The sequence below is a fragment of the Micromys minutus genome (assembly GCF_963924665.1).
Source record: "Micromys minutus genome assembly, chromosome: 11".
NCBI lineage: Eukaryota > Metazoa > Chordata > Mammalia > Rodentia > Muridae > Micromys > Micromys minutus.
This window is the reverse complement of record NC_137980.1, coordinates 41,913,566-41,925,663: the sequence shown is the minus strand read 5'-3', so window position 1 is coordinate 41,925,663 and position 12,098 is coordinate 41,913,566. Positions and strand designations below refer to the sequence as shown.

Here is a 12,098-nt window from a genome sequence, read left to right as displayed (position 1 = left end):
AGGGAGGGTGAGAAGGTACAGTCTGGGAGTCAGTCCAGGTCTGTTGTGCAGGTCCTGGCTCTTCTACCCTCCCTTCTTAACAGAGGAATCATCTCTCATCCATTCCGCTCAAAAGAAAAAAAAAAAAAAAAAAAAAAAAAACAAACATTAACAAAACAACACATACTGTAAGTATTGGGCAGGGGTGTCCTTGTCCTCAGTGGGACATCAAGTTCTGGGTCACCAGTGGGGAAGTGAGGGGGAGGGAAAGGTGCATCACTGTTTCTGCTGAAGGGTTTCTTTCCTTGCTAAGTCCTGTGACTGCTGTGTGTTCACCTCGTCCGCTGGCAGCTGCACGTAGCGGACCACTGAGCCCCTGATGGAGCAGTTCTTGACTGATGACATGTGAGGCCATTTTTCAGGGTCTGCGACACCGATGTCGGTTAATTTGATTTTGAGGTACTCGGGTTTTTCTTGCGTTCCACGAAGACATCCTTGCCCACAAGGGACTTGAAAAGGGAGCAGAAAAGCATGGTGCTGGCGCCACGCGGGGTGGCCGGGGACTGCGGGGCCGGAGGCACAGGCGCAAGAGGAACCGTGAAATCCGCGGGTGAATCACGACTCAAAGGGAACGGAGTACTACAGAGCAGAGAGGACCGCCAAACCGAGAGAGGGATCCCTATTGTTCTTGTTTTGTTTGGCTGTGACAGCTTGTGGTGGTGCGGTTAGGTTTGACCTTCCACATCCCCCAGACAAATGTTGGTGCTAGGAATCGAGCCCAGGTCCTCTGGATGTCCAGCCAATGCTTTAACTGCTGAGCCCTCTCTACAGCCCTGTATCTGTTGCTCTCACAGAAGATCCAGGTTTGGGCTGGAGAGATGGCTCAGCGGTTAAGAGCACTGACTGCTCTTCCGGAGGTCAGGAGTTCAAAAGCTCAGCAACCACATGGTGGCTCACAACCATCTGTAATGAGATCTGATGCCCTCTTCTGGTGTGTCTGAAGACAGCTACAATGTACTTATATAATAAATAAATCTTTTTTAAAAAAAAAAAAAAGAAGAAGAAGATCCAGGTTTGATTTTCAGCATACAGGAAAAACTTACAACTCTCTGTAACTCCAGTTCCAAGGGATCTGAGGGCTTCCTCTGATTTCCTTGGACACCAGGATTATATGTTGTACACATACAGGCAAAACATTTATATACATTAAACAAAAACAAAGAAAAAAGGTGATTCTCACACCGGAAGCTGCTGTTCTAGCCGAGAAAGAAGTACGGCGTGGTCTGAGGTTTGCTCCGCCCACCACTAACAATATGTCCGACCCAAGGAGGCCCAACGAAGTGCTGAGGTATAAGCCTCCTCCGAGCGGGGGCAACCCGGCTTTGGACGACCCGACTCCGGACTGCATGAATCTTCTTGGCATGGTCTTCAGCATGTGCGGGTCCATGCTTAAGCTGAAGTGGTGTGCTTGGGTAGCTGTCCTCTGCTCCCTTATCGGCTTTGCCAACTCCCGGAGCTCTGAGGACTCTAAGCAGAGGAAGATTAGCTTCTTGCTCTCAGTATCTGCCATGGTGATGTCCTATCTGCAGAATCTTCAGCCCATGACACCCCCATGGTGATGCCACCTTGGAGGGTTGGTTCCTGGCCCTGGGTCCTCCAGCCCACCTTCTCTCTGGCCTAACCTTTGGCTGCCTCTATCCTCCCTAAACTTGCCTGAGTATGGTTTCTGGTCTCCCAGCGGAATGGAGGGAACTTGGCCCTTCCTTTGGGGTTCTGCTTCTGCTTTGACTTTGACAGAGATAAACCTGCAGACCTCCCTTTTACCTTCCCTCCCCTGGCCACTGAGAAGCACTGTTCTGTTTCTAAGTATCCACTTGTTTTCTTATTGAAACCAGTTGATATAAAAATTTCCACTCTGAAGAAGAGACAAAAGGCAAGGGCTGAGAATGTCTGCCTGTTAAAAGCACACTTGGCGCTCACTTGCTCTTCCAGACAAACTGATGTGGTGGGTTCCTCACACCTATGTTAGCTGAACATCTTTAACTCCAGCTCAGGAGAGTCACATGACCTCTGTTAGCCTTCAAGGGCATACACACACACACACACACACATACACACACACACAAAACGTGGCATGTATGCACATACAAGGCATACATTCATACATGCACAGAGATAGAAAATCATAAAAACACAAAAAATGAGGGCTGGAGAGATAGCTTAGTTGGTCGTGTATTAACAACTCGGACCTAAGTTCAGCCTTCAGAAATCCCAAGAAAGGCTGCACTGCGTAGGTAGAGGCAAGAGGATATCTGAGAGTTCAAGGCCAGTCTGGTTTACATAAGGAGTTAGAAGCCAGCCAGGGCTACACAGTAAGTCTTCCAAAAGGGGGGAGGGGAGGGTGTCCGGGGAACTGTGGTTGATGTTCCAGCCAGCCAGCCTCCACAGACAGACGCACATACATGTACGCCTGCACACACACACACACACACACACACACATGAGCAGTTTGTTTTTTATCCTGAACGACACCAGAAATCCCTGGAGGCTCTCATCAGAGAAGACAGGGAGGAGGAAATGCTTAGCTGTTTTAGAGACTGAATCTGGACCAAAAAGAGCCAGAGCAGGTTGTGGGAACCAGTGGGGGTGGGGAGCCCAGCTGGACCATTCCTGGCCTGAGATGAACATACCTTAGGCTAGGGTGGAAGAGACAAAGACGGTAAGAGCCGATAGGTTCTGGATCATTCAGAAATCAGACTGACAGGGTTGGGGGAGGGAGAGAGGCAGAGGAGACAAGATGCCTTCTGAGGTCCTCTGCTCTCTGGATGTCAGCTGATAGGAGCTTGCCTTGGTACCAGCCGACACAGGGATAGTGGTGGGGTTAGCACCACTAACATCCAGTAGATAGGGAAGCTGTAATTGGAGGTGACATCACCCCCAACTGGGAACATGGTGAGACTTAGTTCAGAGGCCAGTCTAGGAGGCTCTCTAGGGCGGCGGTGAAATACACACAGATCCTGGTATAACGACACAGGCCTTTAATCCCTCCAGTGGCAGGCAGATCTGTGAGCTTGGGGCCAGCACGGTCTACAAAGCAAATAAGGACAGTCAGGGCCACACAGAGAAAACCTGTTTTGGGTTGTGGGGAGAGACTAGACAGGGGCAGGAGGGGGATGGCTGGGAGCCCCCCACCCCAGAAGAAAAATAAGCAGAGAACTAGGCCAGAGGGACACCTGTCTACCCTAGGGGGAATGGGGAGGAAAGGAGTTATTAGCCAAATCAAGGCTCCAGAAAGATCAAGTTGGACAAAGCCTGAGAACTGACCAGTTAGCCATGCTGGTCACAGGTGAGTGTCCAATGACAACCTCAGAAGATGGTCATTTCAGGCCAGGTTGTAGGGGAAGAGTTTGTGCCTGGCTGGGGCATCTTCTGATGGGACTTTAAGCTGGTTCCTGCCCGCCCCCGTGACTCCTACACTATTCAGGGTGGATGAGCTCATGGGAGATGAACTGTGAAGTGCTTTTTAAGGACCCTGGTGACAGTTGTTCCCAGAGCGTTTATGTAAAAAAACACGCCTCCAGTGACATATGGGTTCTCAAGGCCATGAAGCTTCTGTTAGCACTTGCCCCAGGGAGGGTTTCTAACTTCGGGAGCCCTGCTAGTAGGGGTGGGGGCAGGAGGGAGAGGGAGCACTCCAGGAATTGACCACTTCCCAACAAAGATAGGGAGACAGCCTAATAGTCAGAGAACAACCAGGCAAATGCTCGAGTCACAGAGAAGGGGACTGGGAGAGATGGTTAGGGGTTCAACCCCGGTGGTGGGGCTGAAGTTGGCACAAGCCTAGAACCCCAGCTTTTGGGCAACTGAGGGATAAAAAGCAAAATCAGCTACATAGAGAGTCCAAATGCAGCTTGGAGTACAGGAGACAAATGAGACAACATGTCTGTCCATCTGTCTGTTCTTCCTTCCTTCCTTCCTGCCTGCCTTCCTTCCTTCCTTCCTTCCTTCCTTCCTTCCTGCCTTCCTTCCTTCCTTCCTTCCTTCCTTCCTTCCTGCCTTCCTTCCTTCCTTCCTTCCTTCCTTCCTTCCTGCCTTCCTTCCTTCCTGCCTTCCTTCCTTCCTTCCTTCCTTCCTTCCTTCCTTCCTTCCTGCCTGCCTTCCTTCCTTCCTTCCTTCCTTCCTTCCTTCCTTCCTTCCTGCCTGCCTTCCTTCCTTCCTTCCTTCCTTCCTGCCTTCCTTCCTTCCTTCCTTCCTTCCTTCCTTCCTGCCTTCCTTCCTTCCTTCCTTCCTGCCTTCCTTCCTTCCTTCCTTCCTTCCTTCCTTCCTTCCTGCCTTCCTTCCTTCCTTCCTTCCTTCCTTCCTGCCTTCCTTCCTTCCTTCCTTCCTTCCTTCCTGCCTTCCTGCCTTCCTTCCTTCCTTCCTTCCTTCCTTCCTTCCTGCCTTCCTTCCTTCCTTCCTTCCTGCCTGCCTTCCTTCCTTCCTTCCTTCCTGCCTGCCTTCCTGCCTTCCTTCCTTCCTTCCTTCCTTCCTTCCTTCCTTCCTGCCTTCCTTCCTTCCTTCCTTCCTTCCTGCCTTCCTTCCTTCCTTCCTTCCTTCCTTCCTGCCTTCCTTCCTTCCTTCCTGCCTGCCTTCCTTCCTTCCTTCCTTCCTGCCTGCCTTCCTGCCTTCCTTCCTTCCTTCCTTCCTTCCTTTCTTCCTTCCTTCCTGCCTTCCTTCCTTCCTTCCTTCCTTCCTTCCTGCCTTCCTTCCTTCCTTCCTTCCTTCCTTCCTTCCTGCCTTCCTTCCTTCCTTCCTTCCTTCCTTCCTTCCTGCCTTCCTTCCTTCCTTCCTTCCTGCCTTCCTTCCTTCCTTCCTTCCTTCCTGCCTGCCTTCCTTCCTTCCTGCCTTCCTTCCTTCCTTCCTTCCTGCCTTCCTTCCTTCCTTCCTTCCTTCCTTCCTTCCTTCCTTCCTTCCTGCCTTCCTTCCTGCCTTCCTTCCTGCCTTCCTTCCTTCCTAAGAAAGTGCTGCTAGGCAGCAATGGTGCGCACCTCTAGCCCCAGCCCTGGGAAGGCAGAGGCAGGTCAATCTCTGAGTTCGAAGCCAGCCTGGTCTCCAGAGTGAGTTCCAGGACAGCCAGGGCTACACAGAGAAACCTTGTCTCACACAAAACAAAAACAGAAGAATAAATAGTTTAAATAAATAAAGGAAGAACAAAGTGCTGAGTGGACCAGTCTTCAACAGAAAGCCTGTGTGAGGAGCTGCGGTTAGCATGGGTGTCTGAGGGAGTGAGGGACTGATACAGAGTGGTTTGGTTTAAGGTGATGAACAGCCAGAAGTATCTGAACACTCCCAGAAAAAGCACAAACTCACAGTTCTGTGGCTCACTCAGCATCCTAGTGAACAACATACACACCACCGTTAAGTGAGAAGGCTGCACAAAGTTAAGTGAGAAGGCTGCACACACCACTCAGGAGGCTGAGGCAGGGTTCAGATAAAACCATCTCTTTTCTATGCAGCGCTGGGGAGCGAACCCGGAGTCTCGGCGCCGAGAGAAAATCCTGAGCAACGTTTTCCAAGGACCCAAAACAAACAAACAAGCAAACACACAGACAAAACATTTTTAGGGTCAGTAAGATAGGGCCATGACTACCCTGGCTTGCTGCCAAGTCTAAGGCCCTGCATTTGATGGCTGGATTCATGGTAGAAGCACAAAAGGGACTTCTAAAATTCTAAAATTCTCCTCTGCCTTTCACACATGTACATAGAAAAATATTTAAAACAAAGAGGGTTTTTTTTTGTTTGTTTGTTTGTTTGTGTTTGTTTGTTTTTTTAAGACTCTCTTTAAAGGATTATTGGGGACCGGAGAGATGGCTCAGTGGTTAAAAGCACTGACTATTCTTCCAGAGGTCCTGAGTTCAAATCCCAGCAACCACATGGTGGCTCACAACCATCTGTAATGAGGTCCGATGCCCTCTCCTGGTGTGTCTGAAGACAGTGACAGTGTATTCACATATCTAGAATAAATTATTTATTTATTTTTTTAAAAAGCAGCTTATTGATAGAGTGTTTGCCTATATGTATGAGGCCCTGGGTTCAACCCCTAGATTCATTAAAAACTAGATATGGTGGCACACCTGTATGATGGCACACCTGTATGATGGCACACCTGTATGTCAACCCTTAAGTGGAGGCAGTAGTACATTCAGGAGTTCGAGGCCAATCTGGACATGAAACCCTGCCTCAAGACAAAAAAAAAAAAAAAAAAAGAAAGAAAGACAAAGATCTCTTTTCAAGGGTTGAGAATCCAGCTAAGTGGTAGAACATTCTACCTCAAAAGCATGAAACTGTGGGTTCAGTCCCAAATATGGTTAAGACTGTTGCCTTTCTGCATTTGATCAGCCAAAGCTGTTGTGTCTTGAAGCCGTCTGCCAGCTCCACCCAGTTTCCTACCTGGACAGACTGGTTTGAAAGCTACCCACTTAAAGTCCTAAGTCTGGTGAGCATAAGTGTCTAGAGTCTGGCTTACATCTGGGGGACACTGGTAAGGCATGCGGTGCTTGAATGACAGGTCTGTCTGGTGACCACTCTGGACAGCCTAAAGCTCATGCTGGCCTCCCTCCCCTCCCCCCTTAAACAGCAATTTTCCTTTTATTTCATTAGAATGAATCTACTACCAGACACAGAAAACAAAAGCCTACGGGTGGAATTTTCTGCACTCATATTAATCATAAACCACGGCAGCTGTGTGTGCGTGTACACCGTAATGCCAGCACCGGGGAGGAGGGGTCAAGAGATGAATTCCGGCTTGAAGCCCAGCGAAGATGAAGCCAGTCCGGGCTACATGAAACCTGTTTCAGAAATTCACGAAGAACACACTGGGTGCTAATGGCAAAGGCCTTTAGTTTCAGCACTCAGGAGGCAGAGGCAGGCGGATCTCTGAGTTTGAGGCCAGCTTGGTAAATAGAGTGAACTTTAGGACAGCTAGGGGTACACAGAGAAACCCTGCCTCAAAAAAGGGCTGGAGCAATGGTTCAGAGGATAAGAGCACTGACTGCTCTTCCAGAGGTCCTGAGTTCAATTCCCAGCAACCACATGGTGGCTCACAATCATCTGTAAAGGGATCTGACACCCTCTTCTGGTGGGTCTGAAGACAGGGACACTGTATTCACATGCATAACATAAATACCTTTTAAAAAAGATCCTATCCTGTCAAATCCTTTTCAGATTTGTCACCTTGTCTGCCACTCAATAAACTACCACTTTCAAACAAGGATCCTTCCTTCTGCAAACTAACTCAGAGCCTAGCACCCACCTGAGGCACACCATGAGCCATAACTCGTGTTCCAGGGGACCTAACACCCTCTGCTGACCTCCACAACCACTAGACAATCATGGGGTGCACTGACACACACGAAGACAAAACACACGTAAAGTTAAATAAATAAACGCAACCGCTCTAAGCTCAAGCACCTCCTTGTGTGGAGTGGTGTTCGGAGCCCCTGCAGGGGAAATCTCTGTACTGCTCTAGGCAGACTCACACCCGGAGTCAGCCAAGAAAAAGGCTTGTTGAGCCTTACTGAGGAAAAGGATGCTCCGACCTTCCCCTCCCGTTTGTTTCTCAGTCAAAAGAAGCAGTGCAGTCCTCGGACAAGAGGTGCAGAAGGCTAAGAGAGGAGTGGGGCCAGGTCAGAGGTCAGTCCAGCGGACAAAATACAAGTTCTAGACCAGCGTAGGCTACCCACCAAAAAACGTTGCAAACAAGCAACAAACAAATAAAAAGGTCTGAGAGACAGTATGGTCAGAGCCGGCTTGCTGTGTAAACATGAGGCTCTGAATTGGGATTCTTCGGTTCCGAGAGACTGTCTTGTAAAACACACACCATGAGGGTGGGGTGATAGCTTAGTGGGTCAGGTGCTTGCTATGTAACCCCTGATGGCCTGTGGTCGGAGTCACAGATAAATGCAACGGCACACGTGTCTGTAGTCTCAGTGTCTTTGTGGGGACTGCTCTGCAAACTTTCCCACTAAACTGTGACCCCATCTTAGCTGACCTCAATCTGAGTAGATGGTAAGAACCGCCCCGGGGCTTCCCTGTAACCTCCACATGCACAACGCCTCGGCATGAGCATGTCCCCATCTGTGTGCTTAAACACACTAAATAAATGTGTGAGAAATTCAGGAAGACGCTGGATGCTGACCTCTGACCTCTGTGTGCATGTGCACATATATCAAGTAAATACAGACATAAAACAAAACCCACTAAGACTAAGGCAGGTCTGGTGGCCTGTAAATTCTTCTACTGGGGGAGGAAAAGCCAAAGCAGCTGGGCTGGACTGTCACTGGGTAAAGACATTTGTCTCTGTGTCAGATGGCCTGAATGTTACAACCAGGACCTACATGGTGGAAGGAGAGAACCAACTCCAGCAAAAGGTCCTCTGACACTAGCCATGAGACACCTGTACATGCACACAAACACACACACACACAAATAAATAAAATGTTAAAAAAATAAAAAAGGCCAAGTGTGATGACACACATCTTTAATCCCAGGACCCAGAGGCAGATAGATCTCCGAGAGTTCAAGGCCAGTTTATTTTATATAGTAAATTCCAGGACAGCCAGGACTATGTAGAGGGACCTTGTCTCAAACAAAGAGGGATGTGGGGGCCTGGGGTGGGGCTGGGATGGATTCGGCTGTGGAACACTTGTGCTAGGCCTTGTTTTTGAGGCATGGTGTAGCTGGATGCCTATGGTGTAGTTGAAAGTTTCCTTCCAGCAGGCTCTCCTGGTACTTAGCTGAAAGCCACTGCTCCGAGTTAATTAATGTAACAAGCAAAGGCCCCTGATATGATCAGCCCTTGCTTCCTGCAAGTTTCTGCTTGATTCCATGCTCACAACAATCTAACGATCCAATGGTGCATTTACAGCATTTATTACTACTAAAAGATAACACAGGCTCCAAGGGCTGAGTGAATCATAGAGGCAAAGTAGCCAGAGTGTAGGTCCCGTCGTTGATCTTCTACAAGCAAAAGGGGATCTGTGTATTTCCTTCTGGGCCCAGAAGGTTGGCTGTATCCAACCAGGATCAACTAACTCAGTGCAGCACAAACCCAGAAAGTAGGGACTACGGACCCACGGCGCCCCCTGGTGGCCGATCAGCGTTCTGTTCCTGGCAAGAACGGGTCTTGCCTGAGTCAAGCATGCCCATTCTTGTGTGTCTCTGAGAACATGGAAAATATTATTCAGCCCGTTCCATCCTCAGACAGAACGCAGGGTGTTGAAAGGAGGTGGGGACCACGGATCTGGGGAATGCAGAGGAAGGGTGTGGACAGGACCTGGGGACTCCAGGGAGCCGGACGTGAAAGGCTCGCCTGACTAGGCACTCCAGGAGCTTGCAGAGGGAAGTCTGGCCCAGAGCTCTCCAGGTGTTTTGGGGGGGGGGGTTAGAAGTCCCCCGAACGCTGATGCGTCTTTAAAAGCTGGGCCTTTTTATCTAGTTCATTGTTCAAATGTTCTTTGAGGGCCCGCTGTATGCTGGGTGCTAGACTCTCTCCTGGGCACACAGGAATAAACAAACCAGACTCCCCAATTTGGGCTCCCTGGCTTCCTACCTCTCACATCATCCCTTTTGAACAAACTCTTGCACTGACACCATTTGCCATCAGCCTCCGGGAGTGGAACAGATCTGTCTGCTTGCTCTCGGGTTCTGGCTCTGAAGACAGTGAGATTAAAAACTTTTCCTGAACATTTAAAAAGAAGAAAGCTTGGGCCCAGGCAGTGGTGGTGCACGCCTTTAATCCCAACATTTGGGAAGCAGAGGCAGGTGGATCTCTATGAGTTCAAGGCCAACCTGGTCTGGAGAGTAGGTTTCAGAACCGCCAGGGCTATATAGAGAAACCCTGTCTTAAAAAAAAAACAAAAAACAAGCAAACAAATCATCCAAAAAACACGAGGAGAAAATCTGCCAGTCATGCTGAATTACACTTGTAATCCCAGCACTCAGGAAGCTGAGGCAGGAGACTTCAGAGTCTGAGGCTAGCCTGGGATACATAGCAAATCCCTGTCTAAAAAGACCAGGAAGAGAGAAGGAGAGGAGGGGCAAACCTCTTGGTGCTGGAGGTCTATGTCTCTCCTGTGTGAAGACTCTTTAAAAAATATTTTTATGTATAATGTATATGAATGTCTTGCCTAGTGCTGAACAGATGGCTCGGTAGTTAAGAGCACTGACTGCACCTCCAAAGGTACTGAGTTCAAATCCCAGCAACCAAATCCTTGTTCACAACCATCTGCAATGAGATCTGATGCCCTTCTCTGGTGTGTCTGAAGACAGTGACAGTGTACTCCTATACATAAAATAAATAAATAAATAAATCTTATTTGAAAAAATGAATGTTTTGCCTATATGTGTGTTTACCCATGTACTCCGTATGTGCCTGGTGCCCAGGGAAGTCAGAAATGGGCTCTGAATTCCATGGCAGTAGAATTACTGGTGGGAATCGAACCCTATCTTATGCAAGAACAAATGTGCTTAACTGCTGAGTCAGATCTTGATTGTAACGTGGGATCAAGTTTTTCAGATTTAGGAGTTGTCCTATTGTTAATTCAAGAGTTTTTACCACAGCAGGTGAGACAGTTCAGTGTTTGGATGTGCCTGCTGCCAAGCCTGTGGACCTGAGTTCAATCCCTGGGGCCCAACTACCAAGCTTTGTCTTTCTACCTACCTACCTACACACACACACACACACATACACAAATGCAATTTTAAAAAACTATGGGCTGGAGAGATGACTCAGTAGTTAAGAGCACTGACTGCTCTTCCAGAGGTCCTGATTTCAATTCCCAGCAACCACATGGTGGCTCACAACCATCTGTAATGGAATCTAATGCCCTCTTCTGGCATGCAGGTGTACATGCTGATATATACATAAAATAAATAAATAAATAAATAAATAAATCTTAAAAACATTTTTCTACATTGAGTCACTTTTAAGCTGTCTCCAACCCGAGATCTAAGGAGATACAACCAAGCAACCTCAAGATTCTTCTCAAAACAAATTTGATTATGTAGCCCAGGCTAGCTTCAGTCTCACAGGTACCTGGCACCATACCCAATGAACCCTTTGTTTTCCTAAGAGGCCCCTTCCAAGGGACTTTGGGCGAAATATTCTCTGCCTTGATATGATCAGGCTCTTCCCACAGTCCTTTTCTACCTTGGCTGCTTTCATGGCACAGCTGGATTCTTTTGTACCAATGGAATGTTCTGGGTTAGCTTCCTGCCATTCTGGCTCCACTTCCCCACCCTCACCCTCGTGATGTCATGCCTCTGATATCGCTAGGTGGATCCTGAGAGAACTGAGGTGGGAAGAGGGGGGAAAGGGAGCAGAAGAGATCTCAGGAGGCGGTGAGCAAGACCACAAACTCTCGGGAGACAGCTTCAGGGAGAGACAGCTTGTGTAGTGAGGGGAACAGAGGCTACTTAAACCTCTGGAGGGTGTCTAGGGGTGAGTGTCTATCATTGGCCAGGGTGCTAAGGATGGGAGGAAATGTGGAAAGGAGGGAGGGAGGAAAGAAAGAGTTAACAACCTCTGACACAAAGTAGTGGGGCTATCCAAGTCCCCAAGACACCTTGGGTCACTTATTGCTCTAGGTAAGGGAGGGGGGAAGACCCTAGATAATTGGGGTTTAATTGGCTCCCAGAGCACTAGGAGATCTCAGAACAGCAACCGTTCTTATGGGAGATCACCCAGTCTGGCCAGTCTGGCGTTGTCTTATACAGTTGGGTATCAGCTAACATAGAGCCAGTGATCTGCTTTTACACATTCGGCATGCCCTTTTTGGGTGGAGAAAAGCCCTTACTCTGTAGCTTAGACTAGGGGCCTTAAACTCAAGATGTAGTGACATAGTTCAGGCTAGCCTTGAACTTGTGCTGACTGTCCTGCTTCAGCCTCCCACCTTCTTGCAGATACAAACCACATAGGGAGCTGATACATTGTATCTTCTAGTGGTGCTTATCCCATGTTTCCACTTGTCAGAATCAAGAAACTAGGATGGGGATGTGGTGTGTGGTAAGCTGCTTGCCTGCCATGCACAAAGCCGCGGCTGGAATCCAGCACCGCATAAACTGGGAGTGGTGATGCTCCC

At 48.7% G+C, this 12,098-nt stretch overlaps 1 protein-coding gene and 1 pseudogene across 2 annotated transcripts; one reads left to right on the top strand and one right to left on the bottom strand.

The window, feature by feature from the left end:
- Positions 1-255: 255 nt before the first annotated feature.
- On the bottom strand, positions 256-512 carry LOC308426958 (U6 snRNA-associated Sm-like protein LSm2; annotated as a pseudogene). The gene has a single exon. The product of its transcript is annotated as a U6 snRNA-associated Sm-like protein LSm2 (transcript).
- Positions 511-1,598, top strand: LOC308427409 (PAT complex subunit Asterix-like; the record flags this gene model as incomplete). The annotated part of the gene is made up of 2 exons (XM_080925545.1): positions 511-589; positions 1,240-1,598. The coding sequence occupies 2 exons, from the start codon at positions 511-513 to the stop codon at positions 1,596-1,598; spliced, it is 438 nt and encodes a 145-aa protein (XP_080781671.1).
- Positions 1,599-12,098: the final 10,500 nt, after the last annotated feature.